At 33.0% G+C, this 13,603-nt stretch overlaps 1 protein-coding gene and 1 long non-coding RNA gene across 5 annotated transcripts; one reads left to right on the top strand and one right to left on the bottom strand.

Annotated features, from left to right (window-relative positions):
• Positions 1–4,505: 4,505 nt before the first annotated feature.
• On the top strand, positions 4,506–6,825 carry LOC143144359 (uncharacterized). Of its 2 annotated transcripts, XR_012991407.1 has the most exons (4): positions 4,506–4,692; positions 4,804–5,041; positions 5,659–5,933; positions 6,010–6,825. It is a non-coding gene; the product is annotated as an uncharacterized LOC143144359 (long non-coding RNA). The 2 variants fall into 2 exon arrangements; XR_012991406.1 differs by having other exon boundaries at positions 5,659–6,825.
• On the bottom strand, positions 5,982–9,949 carry Tango14 (transport and golgi organization 14). Of its 3 annotated transcripts, none has more exons than XM_076306682.1 (5): positions 9,726–9,949; positions 9,121–9,620; positions 7,400–7,519; positions 7,082–7,331; positions 5,982–6,825 (listed from the first exon to the last, which is right to left on the bottom strand). In XM_076306682.1, the coding sequence occupies exons 2-5, from the start codon at positions 9,413–9,415 to the stop codon at positions 6,735–6,737; spliced, it is 756 nt and encodes a 251-aa protein (XP_076162797.1). In that variant the 5' UTR covers positions 9,416–9,620; positions 9,726–9,949; the 3' UTR covers positions 5,982–6,734. The 3 variants fall into 3 exon arrangements, with proteins under 3 accessions (XP_076162797.1, XP_076162798.1, XP_076162796.1); XM_076306683.1 differs by having other exon boundaries at positions 9,820–9,926; XM_076306681.1 differs by having other exon boundaries at positions 9,121–9,949.
• Positions 9,950–13,603: the final 3,654 nt, after the last annotated feature.

Below are 13,603 nucleotides of genomic sequence, written 5' to 3'. Positions count from 1 at the left end.
AATCACCACGTTTTGTATTTGTTTTTCATTTGTAACGAGCCCGAGCACACCCTTTGATCCGCCGCCGCTTCCGTGATGTTTCAACAGCCTGTGTTGTTAGCGCTGTTATTGTTACGTTTTTACGCAGCTGTTTATTTACCCGATGGTATTTTTTCGGCGGTTCGTTTAATCGTAATGCGTTCGTTCGTTCGTTCGACTGTCGAGAGATATTTTTTTATTGGAAAGATATTTTTTATTGGAAGGATACCTCTGCGATGGACTAGGTTTTTTTAATTTTATCAGGCGACGAGAAGGGTTGGGAAGTACAGAAACATCGAATTACAACCGTTGCAATAGCTCTAACCCTTTTCACTCGAAGCTTTTCTGCTACCGGAAACTAGCACCTCGATGAAATCCTTCGAATCGTGTAATTAATTCGAAACGGCACATTTTCATTTGAATATTTCATATACATAGGTTTACATCTTACGAGAGAGGAGTAATTGAATTTTAATTTCAATTCCAAACCGCGATGGTTTTCCGAATCGGTGAAGGTACACCGAATTAAGTGGCGATCGAGTGGAAAGGGAATGTGCTGGAATATTTTATAATTTTTCAAATTTTCGAAGAAAACTTCGAGTCGCAAAAATTGCACGCCTCGTGAAATGTGCGAAACACTACGATGAAAAATTTTAATGCAATTCGAACACAAAGGGTCGATTATGGAAGAATAATGTATTGGAAGTACGCGATGGGTCGGAAAAGACCCAGAAAAAGCAGTAAGGTTAAATATGTTTGTAACTCGGATAGAAGACAAAGAACTTTTCGATCCGTTACTCGTTGAATCAAAATCAGAATTTCCATTATGGAATGAAAAAAAAATAATTCGTTACGTATAAAAATAAAAAATAAATCGTTACGCGTCGGTTTTATTCGCCAATCTTTATTCGAAAATAATTTTCTCCGTCTCTGCTTTATTTCGTGCGAGGGTGTAACTGTTGGTAGCACAAAAATGGATCTAACTTGTATTCCCGATCCACCGCTGAAATGGACGCAACGTGTACTTATCGTGTATATGAGTTTCGCTGAAATTAATAAGTTCGTGATTTCGAAACCTACCGAGGTACGGATTACACGGTGATCGTTTTCATCGATTGGTTGATTCTCCATATTATTCGACGGTTTTACTAATACTCCTCCGTCGAGGATCTTTCCGCTCTGTAATGGTCCACTTCTGTTTTCGAGACAATAAAAGCCTACAAAGCGAAATATAACAATCCGGGCTCTGTTTACAGGACAATAACGACGAATAAACAGTTCCGAGTTCAAGATAAACTGTAATTACCTATTATTTTCCTCGTCGTGCTTCTTTCTGAAGCGCCCCTAGCAACAGGCAACCCGATGCTCGCGCGAGTCGCAACCTCACACCCTTCGAGACACGAGTTCGCACTATAACTCAGATTTGTAATAATTATATCTTGAAAACTATGAGTGGGCGACAAAATACTTTATACCCCCGGAATTCAGTGACCTTCTCCCTCCCGACATACTTCGAGGCTGTTGAAAACGATAGTGGCGGCGGTTAGGTGCATAATTATCTTGTTTTCGAAGTTAGGTTAATAACAGCACATTAGGTGTACCACACCTTTGTATACAAATGTATACTTACGTTTACCTCTACGCATTAATCTTCCGTTTCTGTTTTCTTCGCTCCGTTGTTTCATTAGTACTGCATTTCTTAATGCACACAATTTTGCTACGATGAAAAAGTATCATTTTTATTATTATTATCATTAGTACTGTTATCGTAACGACTTTACCGCGCAAATTAGAAGAAAGTTCACGTGTCGTGTCAGAATCATTTCGTAAAGGCGAGACTACTCTTAAAGCTATCCTCATTTGTAAGGATCGCGTGGATATTACGTATCTAAACAATGACAGCTGCACACTGATCATCGATCTTTTCATATTCGATGATTGTTTCGCTGGTACTTTCAATGTCCTTTTTTCTTTTAATACAAATTACAAAACGCATCCAATATATTCACACCCACCTCTGATCTTCCTTTCTACGTAAATTTACTACTAATTCGAATAAAAAAAACTGTCGTCGAGCCTACTAAACGTCGAGCTTACGGGCGAGAAGCTTCATATCACGTATTTTTTCCCTCCGTGAGTAGTCTTTCGTGAATCGGGGATGAAGTGCAACAGGTAGAGACACTTGTTTTCCTAGAACGAATCTGGGTCACTCGTTCCCCATCGTAAGACGACGATCGTAAACAGGTGCAAAGATCTCGTTGTTCGCTTGTCTACAGAAAGTTTAAAAAAGAGTAGGGAAGTGGGTAGGATTTGAGAGTGGGGGGAGGGTGCACTATACTTACTAAATTGAACGAAAACTTATTTATTGTCCGTAGTATATAGATAAAATCGCAAACCATTGCATTTTAATAAACATTGCTTCTAAAGATTTTCACTGTGAGTGTAGTAAAATGAAGAAAAATAAGAACCGACAGATTTACGTTGGAAAGTTTACATGATATTCTACAGTCTTAAAACTAAAAAAAGTTTACCTCGTTCGGTAAAGGAAAAGTGAATTGACTACTCAAGATCTGAGATGTTAACCCCACCAACCGTTCAGCTGCGCCACTAGTCTGATCCTCATATATTCGCTCCAGTTTCAATCTAGAGATATACATTTTCTATCTCTTAAACATAAACGACGTGACAGTATTTCATTCTTTAAATTTCAAAGTAACGAGAAAGAGTAGATTGGAAGAATCAAAGAAAATGTTACTAATATACCCAGTCGCTATCCATATGTAGTATAATTATCATATAACACCGCAGCTATCAGAGTTTTTCGATAGAGTATAAGTACCATACACAAAGAAAACCGAAAACTTTCCTTATTTCACGAAAATAATATGTACATATTGGAGCTTTTATATATTATTGTGAGATGAAGAAGGCGAAAAAGAATTGAAAAAAAATGGTCAAATCGCTATGATAAATTTTAACCATCGTACTTGTTGCACAACTTGAATACAATTGGGTCTGTCGCATAAAGGAGTGTATTATCATTGGAAGTGATATAATAAACTCGTAGAAGCAACAAACGTAAAGGGCAATAAGGCCCTTAAGTTTTGTGAATTAAGAACTCAGAAGCCAATTCAGTACCTTGATCAAAAAGTTTTAGGACTTTATTCATAAAATCAAAAATACAAATTTATTCGTCCAAATCGATATGGTCCCCTTCAAAGTAGTCCCCATTGACTGCAATGCACTTGCGCCAGCGCTTGATCCAATCCTCGAAACACCGCTGGTACTCAATTTTCGGTATGTCCATCAGAGCCGTCTTCGATTTTGTCATGACCTCCTTTCGGGTACTGTAACGCGTTCCGCGAAGCGATTTTTTAATTCGGTTGAACAGAAAAAAGTCGCAGGGAGCCAGATCTGGTGAATTTGAAGGCTGCTGGATAGTGTTCGTGTTGTTTTTCGTCAAAAACTCGCGGATAAGGATCGCATTGTGCGCCGGTGCGTTATCGTGGTGCAAAATCCACGAGTTGTTTGCCCACAAATCTGGCCTTTTTTGACGAATTGCTTTGCGCAAACGTCTCAAAACGCCCAAATAATATTCTTTGTTGACTGTCTGTTTTTCTGGCAAGAATTCTTGATGCACAACACCATTGTAATCCATGAAAACCGTGAGCATCGCCTTCTTTCTTGACTGAAAACGACGTGGTTTTTTCGGTCTCGGCTCTTCCGGTGCATGCCATTCACTCGCTTGATGTCTGGATTGTGTGTCATACTCATAAATCCACGTCTCATCTCCAGTGATGATACGTTTAATAAATGTTAGGTCGGATTCGGCCTTGGAAATCATGTCTTTCGCGATTTCAACGCGGTCCTTTTTTTGCATGAAATTGAGGTCTTTCGGCACCAGTTTTGCAGCGACACGTCTGAGGCCCAAATCACTAACCAAAACGTCTTGAACGGATCCATAAGCAATGTTCAAGTCCTCTGCCAGCTCTCTGATGGTCAATTTGCGGTTTTCGGACAACATTTCTTGAATTTTATCGATGTTTTCATCGGTTTTCGACGTTGTCGGCCTGCCACTGCGTTTGTCATCCTCGACCGACTCACGACCACTTCTGAAGCGTTCGTGCCATCGAAAAACATTTGATCTCGAAAGAGTATCGTTGCCGAAACACTTCTCCAACATATCCAAGGTCTGCGGACCGTTAAATCCGTTTTTTACACAAAATTTAATGCAAACTCGTTGATGCCCAAATGATGCCATTTTCAAAATCGAAGACACGAACAAAGGAGATGTGCTCAGTACAACGTAACTTTTACAAATATCAAGCTATGATGCTGAAATTGGAAGGAAGTGTTAATGACAGATATGGTAACCTAACAAAAAAAAAAAAGAAACAATCGGGTGATTGACAGCGACACACGGGGGACAGTCCTAGAACTTTTTGATCAAGGTAGTACATGTCGACACTATTGTCGAGACAAAATTACCTCACTTTTCTATTGTTGGAGAACAAATATTTAATAATACTTGTAATGTGAAATTAACGATCTGTTTTTGATAATCCTTTTATTAAACAACTTTACAAATTTTTAAGTGCGACAAATTCGTAAAGAGTGGCTAAGCTTTAAACCATTTAAACGCTATTCGACCTATATGATTGTTTCTTTACGTAGGTTAGCTGACTTATTCTTTCGTTTTAGTTGTCACACGCTCTACGTAGGTGTGCAACACATAGAAGTAGAACAATATAGTATACTTTATCTTGAAAAATGTTTGGTCCCCAGAGTCGCCTACACCATTGTGTATGCTTTGTGTACGAGAGAGCCGAACTGACATCCCTGAAAGTATATAATCCGGTGTTGAGCCGATGAACTGGAGAAGAGTGCCTTAAACATCCTACACAATCGTAGACATTCGAACTGTGATTCGTGGATGACAGCGATGCTCATAAATTCAAGCATCAACGAGTCTAACGCTATGTTAAGAATTTTATTCCGTGAAAATCATAATTACGATCTAATTGTGGGTAAAATATTATCTAAACCTTTTAAAAACAAGGTTAATATTTACAGATTAAATGTATGTCCTTAAAATTATTTTCGAATAGCTAGTAACTTCGAAAACTATTCGATTAATATTATTCTACTAAAGGTTCTATTTTGCATTCAAGGTAAAATTCACTTATAAAATAAATTTTACTTACAATTTTCAATTTTCCCATTTGAATAGAAAAATAATTTTATAGTGTAAGTATTGGTATAAAACCTTTGTTTAAAAAAAACAGAGAAATTTATTTTAATATCAATTTCATTTCTATTACAACCAAATTATTGCGGCAATTAATTAACAAGTATAAGAATCATAATGATGAGAAACATTTTTTATATTTTGTAAAAGTAATATTTTTTCATATTAGTTTTGCTTATATTATACCTATTAGTAGCTTTCACTTATTTTTTTAAATATAAGAATATGAATGTTTCAATTCAATTAATAATTTTTTTCTATTCTGCTAAAATATACTATTCTTTTATTATAAAACTCCTAATGGGTATAATAAAAAGTTCCAAATGTCCATTCAAACATTTACATCTTTATGGATGGTTTTATATAAAAAAGCCTTAATTGTATTTTTCTAGCATTTTATACAAATTCCTTGACAACAAAAAGAAACTCTAAAAGAGACATATAAATGAAAAACAATATACATAAACAATACAAAGTGAAAAGGATTATTGAATAAACATGAAACACAGCATTTGTGCAAAAGAGAACTGTATTCATATTTTTAGGAATTTTAGACTCCACAATAGGCGCTTTCTCCCAAGTAAATGTACCACACAGACCAAAGTAAAAATTACTTTCATTATCAAAATATTCACGTGCATAAAAATTTCACGAGTAAACTATCTATGTATGTAATAGGAATGTCACTATTTTACTGACAGTGGTAAGAAAGAAATGCAGGAATTTTTTTAAATTTATTTCAGATCTCTTTCAGTTTAGTTCCACGTTATGAACGAGATAGATGAGTTCGTCCATAGAAGCATGGATTCTTTCAACCATGCTTTAAGCAATACAAAGAAACGGTACGAGAAAAATGATACAAATTAAATTTTGAAAAATTGACACATATGATGTACTAATATTTAATCTGACTATTAAAACATATCAGATTTGTACTTATCACATTAAAAATGACACTTTATTCTTTTAAAATTAAATAAGTAAATTGTTAATAGGACTTTTATCGTTTTTCCTTTTGTATTTGCCGAAAGTACCGTTCATATAGTGTTTAAGTACCATTTTTATAGTACATTAAAACTAAATATAACAGGAGCCTTAAGCTTTTAAGGAAACAACAGAAACATTCCTACGCTCCTGTATGATTTCTTTTTTTTCTACCAATACTTTGTAGTAAGGTAACTAGTATTGTACACAAGTAAAAGACTCTCAATGATTGTGAGAATGTCTTTAACATAAATTAGCCAAGTTTCTTCTTACAGACACCCACTTATAATCGGCTCGTAAACGTCACTTGTATCGCATAAGCTGCAAGTTCCTCCTTTATTTCACTAGCACATAACCACTTATAAAATAGTATCTGTAAGTTGTTTTAAATTCAGTCTTTGTAAATCTTCTTAAAATCTATTTCTTGTTCATTTGTTTTGTTTGGAATACAAGAATTTTACACAAATAAGAACAACAATTCCTGTTATTTTCCCTGTCGTTGCTCGCATTTACTGTACTCCTCCAGCAGATGTATGAAATCCTTTGCTGATAAGCTAACATATAGAGGTAATGTGCTGAAAACAGAAGAAGTATACTATTAAATGCTTAATGGCACTCACAACCAAATTTGTAGTATTCATTCAAGTACAAAAATATAAATATCTAAATACATAGAAAAAGTATACAAAATGAAAGTATAGAAAAATAAAGATGTAGTAATATAGAAGTACAGACATGTAGCAACATAGGAGGAGGAAAGATACATCGAAAATTACAACCTAATAATTAATTTCTCTAAATTAGAGAAATAAAAATGATCAAAAAACGTACAAAAATTCCGTCATTCTTGTTTGCCATGGCAGAACACCGTACGTAGAACAATAGCGGCCGTATATTAACCCTAAGTCAGGATCAGGTATTCCCCGAGAATTTAATTTTTCATTAAGTAAATCGGTATTTATCTCTTCTGACTTAATTGTTCCCGTAATAACGGCTTCAGCTAACTTTTTCGTTAGCACTGCTATTTCTTCCTTTCCATCTGAAGCGGACAACAAAGATATCCGCGTTTTTGGCTTTGATCCTGCAAATAATAAATAGTTATTTCCCCATACTTTAATTTTAGAAAGCACCGTACTCATAAAAACGTACCGGTTACTCCATTTTGTGCAAAAGCAATGTTCCGTTTGCTCCAACTGATATGCTCCAAAATATCAGGTCTTTTCTTTGCAATTTCATATTTTAAAAAACTTTCGTTTCTGACTAAAAAACCTATAATAAAAATAAGTTATGTAAAACTTTAAATGCAATACTTTCAATAACATAATTTTCTGGCATAATCATGCAAATTGTTTATAATACATATTTGAATTATACAATTTAATAGAAAATAATAGAAAATAAATATAATATTGATTTTTGAGAATACATAAATTAATTGATGATCAATTAAATAGTGTTTTTCTTCATTACTTTAAATAGAATTTTTAAAATTGTACGTTGAAGTACAATATCGTAGTTTTGCATAAATGATAATAAGCAACATGCATGAATATTTAATTTGTCCTTGACGATAGGTAGTAACACCTGTTTAACGTAATATTAGACTGTTCTATATACTTGAAAACTATTTTAATAACTGTGAAAAATTTGTCAATGATTACAATATAACGTACAGTTTATAATTCACACAATTAAGGACAATTCTCTAATTCTTGGAATAAAAAAGTTCTTTCTCAATGAATTAATATGCTAAAATAAGTAGTCATTAAGCATCTAATAATGTTAGCTTAAAAATTTTGGATTCCTAAATATATTCCATGTCATGTATGTATAAAAAATTTCAGTAGTATTATAAATATTTTAATTTGATTATTTACAAATTACAAAACAATACAAGAAAAATAATAGAACATGAGTCAATAGATAAAAAAAATACTTTGCAATAAACAGTCTGTTGTTATATTTAAATAAATAAATCTTTTTCTAAAAAAGAAATAATAGTAAATATGTTATAACTAAAAATAATACTAAATAATTCTATAAAGTTCATAAAAATGTTCCATTACTGTCATATTTAATTCATTTTTATATTTTGTACATGTAAGAAAAATATATAATAAAATATAATCACATAAATTTGTGAACTGTGCAAGAAATATAACATTCAAAAATAACTTGTAAATATACAAATAGATACAAATATTATTAAGCGAACAGATCATCAGTTCATTACACAGTCAAATCAGTAGCGATAATGAAAATATAGTTACATTATAAAAAAATATTGAACAGAAAGAAAAATTGTAGCAGAAAGGGAAATATAAATATAATTGTTTGCATAATACAATCAAAATATTTCAAGTTTAAGGTTATAGTAAATAATACATGTATTTTCACACATGTTAACAGTATGAATACATGCCTAGCTAATTACGTAACTATTAATTTTACTAAAACCATAAACAATAACACTTTTGAGGAGAAAATTATATCATAAAACACTCCAAACTCTATTACTAAAGCTGTTGTTTTTTGTTGCAACGAGTATAACAAATTTACATTTTCATTAAGCTTTTTAAATTCCTTTGAATTGGAGTTCTTTGAAATTATGAATTAAACTGACAATCCTTGAACTTTTACTAGAAAATATACAATCCCTTTATGCTTGAACAGCAAATGCATCAACCAACACAAGACATGTATTACAATACAAAATCTGTGTAACATAGATACATTAACAACACGCTTCACTCAGCATTATTACACACATGTTGTACCTAGCATAGAAACAAAAATTATATAAAAGAAAACATAGTAATCATATTATTGACATTAATTAGAATAAAACAATGAACAAAAATCAACGTTACCACTGATGTCAAAGAAACTGATGTACGGTATACCGAGCGTGATACACCAACCGATTATTCGCACGCAGTCTAATATAGTGTCCTCCTTCGCGCCGAAAACAACAATTATATGCCTTGGTAGCTTTTTCATTCTGCTCGCGGCACACACCAGCCATTCGACTTCTGTCCTTAAATTCTCACCATACCAAATCTCGATGCACTTACGATGAAGGATCATACAGCAGTTACGAACCGCGGTAAATAAGTTGCAGAAAAAATGCGTAAGTATCAATAACGTACGAAATACCGTGAACATATTGCTTTCCTACAACTATCGTCAATCTATGTAACATAATCACACAGAAATGACAAGAAAACCGAAGTTTTTAAAACTACCCGGGGAATGTCACGAGGAAGATCATGCACCCAGTCGTTAATTCGTCTAGCAGACGGTTGTCTCACGTGCCCCTGCTACGCTGAGTGACGCCACGCACTCTTCCGTTGATAAGAAACAGTAAACTCTGTCATACACAATAAACTATATAGAACGATTCTAAAATAGTGAGCGGCACTTTAGTATATATCACGGTAGAAATATTCGATAGCAAAGAAAGAAAAATATTTACGTTTTGTTTAATGCATTCTGTTGTAATTAAGATTAAATCAATTGGCGATTATTTATGAAACTACCTCACTATATTATCGTTAAGATAGCCCTACCATTTTATTTTTAATTTTTTTGCTCAGCTTCAATTTCACAACTGTTTGGTTTTAAAAGTCATTTTAGCTACTTTATGGTTACCTTGAACGCATTTCATACGATCATGATAGTAAAGTACGACTGTTAGTTTGGTTAGCTTAGACTTTTTACGCTTATTTAAGTATGTATATAGAACTGTAATTGCGTCATTTATGAAAATTTATCTCATTGACTATTATGCGATAAGTTTTATCAGTAAAGTGACATATTTGTCAAATAGATAAATAATACTTATGGCAATGTAATAAATATAAAGAAAATAAAATGTTCAATGTCTCTATAGGCTGATTAACAATTGGTGGTCATAATCTCTACAAGAACTTTTTAAACGAGACTGAAGTTAATTAATATAACAAAATTTTAGAATGTTTAATTTATCATTCTGAAATTAATCTCACTTAATATTTCAATAAATTCATTTAGAATTGTAAGAGCAAACATTTTTATTTAAATATAATTGAATTTATAAGATTTGATATTTAATTAAATTACTTCATTAATCACATTACGCACAGTAATATTAATTATAGACTAACAGCTTTAAGAAACTTTTATGATAGCTGCTATTATTATTTGTGGTTATATACTTTACAAACGTAACAAATACACATTATATTTACCAATAAATAAATTCATACACAATTGAACATATGTAAAATTTAGAATTAAAAGCATTGGACTTCATTTGCAATCAGGAATACAAAAAAGTAATTTTAACCATTTTCCAAATGAATACCGCAACATCTAACCTTATTTTGCATGTATTATATCCAGAATATTAAATATTACTATATTATTTTACAATATATAAAATGTATATAATTATATTTATATATTGTAATATAATATTGTATTTAGTTTATTTAATATTATTTTAAAGTTTACAGGTTATCAATGTAAGGAATAAAACATTATTTATTAAATATGTCTTAGTTCTCTGAGAGTTATGTTTCTATGTAAAATTTTTGGTGGCCTTGAAAAAGGCCGTTTATGATTCAGTCAGTTATATCAAATGATTTCTAAAAGCAATTGTCTATTAAATCTCTACTGCATTAGATGAGATGTTAGGATCTTCAGATGTGTCATCTGAAAATTATAAATACATTATTATAAAAGAGGATATTGAGTTTTTGTTTAGTTTGAACATTTGATGATTAAATCAGTACCTGTCAGTTTGCAGAAAGTACATGCAGCACATCAGGTTATCCAGCATAGCTTAGAAAACATGGCTGAGAATTACAGAGAAACTATATAAAAATATATCTTCAAAAGTCCGTCCACTGACCATTTCTGTCAATTACTTGGTGGAAACGGTTTTGGACGGATTCATACAAATGAGTGAAGAACTCGGGTTCATTCCTCAAGTCTTCCCATGCACACGTTGCTTGATTTACTAAACAATCTCTTGTTGTTGCAATGTCAGCAGATCCCCAAGAGTTAAACATATGTGCCCAAACATTATCTATTAAATTTAAATCTGGTGACATAGCAGGCCATTGCACAACAGTAATATCAGGATGATCAGCAAACCATTCTTGTACTAATGGTGAAGTGTGTACTGCACTGTTGCCTTGGACTAATCTGATCACTGACATTTCATCTTCTGGATATATTGCGCGAACGCTGGGTATAAGAACATCCTCCAAAACATCAATATATTCAGAAGAATTCATGCACGGCGATACTTCAACTAATTCACCAGGGCCATGAACACTTATCCACCCCCACATTGCACAAGTAACGTGTCCATTGTCTCGACATGGAACGACATGTTTGGAATCATACCTGCTGACCTCGTCCGGTCGCCATACATGGGCAGCAGTACTGTCGGTCGAAGAAAATGTTTTTTCGTCTGTAAAAATTGTTACATCCCATTCAGATTGCGGCACAGTTAATTGTTGCAATGCAAATGCAGTGCGGTCCTCGCGCTGTGTTTGCGATAACAGTACTTTACGCGTGAGTCGATGACAGTGAAAACCGGCCTCTCGTAAACGTCTTCGCACAGTATTTGCGCATACTGGTAAATGAAGTTTATTAGATACACTTGCCGCACTCTCAAAAGGATTGTTAACAATTTCCTGGACAATTGCAACATCTTGTTCTTCCGACGTCTTGCGCTGCGGTCCATTATATCGACGACGATCCGCCAAACCTTCTTCACCCATCTCTCGATACCTTTTTATATATTTTCTTACTGTTCTGCCTGACATTTTCAACTCTTCCGCGATTTCAGCAGTCTTTTTTCCGGCAATTGATAGCCTTATCACTTCGCATTTTAAGAATTGCTTTCTTTCGTCCGACATGGCCGACCATGGCCAACAGTAAAATGGCTTTCTAAATGTTGCGTCCTCGTATAAAAAAGAAATAACAAATGATAATTTCTAACAGTAGCAGCGTTTCCTAGGTTACGTTGATCATCGTTGAACAACGCTGGATGGATTCAAGTTAAGGGAACGTGAAGATGTTGTAAACTCTGATTGGCTAATTCGAATGTAATTTTAATTTCGGCCATGCACCAACTATCTTTATTTCGTTCAAATCTATCCAATCTTTTCATTCGTAACCTAATTTTAATGTTATGTTTAGGAGATGTAGCCTTTTTTATTTAAAGTTAAAGGTATACACAGAATGGACCATTTAAATGGAAACACTTAAATATCTTCGTTATTTATAATTCTATGAAAAAAAACTCTTCAGGACAAAGTTGTACTATTAGAAGATAATTTGCTTTTTTATGCTGTTCAAAGATATTGAAAAAAAAATATAAGATGCCATTTAAGAAAATATTGATGACTTTAACTTCTTGTCAAAATATGACTTTGAAAAAATGCTACTGTTTAAACATGCCTCTTCTAATAGTACAACTTTGTTCTGAAGAGTTTTTTCATAGAACCATAAATAACAAAGATATTTAACTGTTTTCAGTTAAAAATAAGGTTCAAGGCAGATAGTATTTACCAAATGGAGGAAAAGTTTCAATAAATGTAATTGCACAACTTAGTTGCTTCTGATAGTCAATAATGATATAAACACAACAGATTACCTTAATATTTCTTCTGTTGATAGTTACAAAATGTTTTCCATGCATCCTCCTTCCATTTCATTATGTTTGTCAAAAAATTATATTGTGTCTGAGGTAAAATAACATCCTAATAGCTGATTATTTATAAAACCTATCTATGTGTATGTTCAATGAAAACTAATGATGACAATTTATTGGAATAATTGTACATTAAAAGACAGCCTCATCTGTGAATAAAATGTGCAAACTAAACTGTAGATTTAGTGCACACATTATGAGAATCAACTGTACAAATGCACACTGGTGGTGTCAGAACCTGCATTTATTGAACATAATAAGGACACAGCAAATAATTGCGAAGAATTTTCCACACCTACCCAGATGACTTATTCCTATTACTGTTAAAATTTTTCTTACACTAGTTTCTGAGTTTTTCAACTGTCCTTAAGACAAGGACTTCCTTATCAGGAGTCTGAATAGACCTAGATCTTCCCAAATCTCAATGTTGTGTATCAAATGAACCGGTCTTACAATGACGTTGAAAGTTTTTAAACCATGTACGAGATGATATTTTTTCCAGCTCAAATATTTTTCCACGTTAAGTCTTTGTGCGATTGCAACATTTTCATTGGTAATGAAATACACTTTGGCCATTTCTTGATTAGAATAATACATCATAATTTAAAAACTTTGGAATGCTTCCAAAACTTTGCAATAACTCA

The sequence above is a fragment of the Ptiloglossa arizonensis genome, chromosome 3 (assembly GCF_051014685.1).
Source record: "Ptiloglossa arizonensis isolate GNS036 chromosome 3, iyPtiAriz1_principal, whole genome shotgun sequence".
In the NCBI taxonomy this organism is placed as follows: Eukaryota; Metazoa; Arthropoda; class Insecta; order Hymenoptera; family Colletidae; genus Ptiloglossa; species Ptiloglossa arizonensis.
This window is presented reverse-complemented; position numbering and strand designations above follow the sequence as displayed.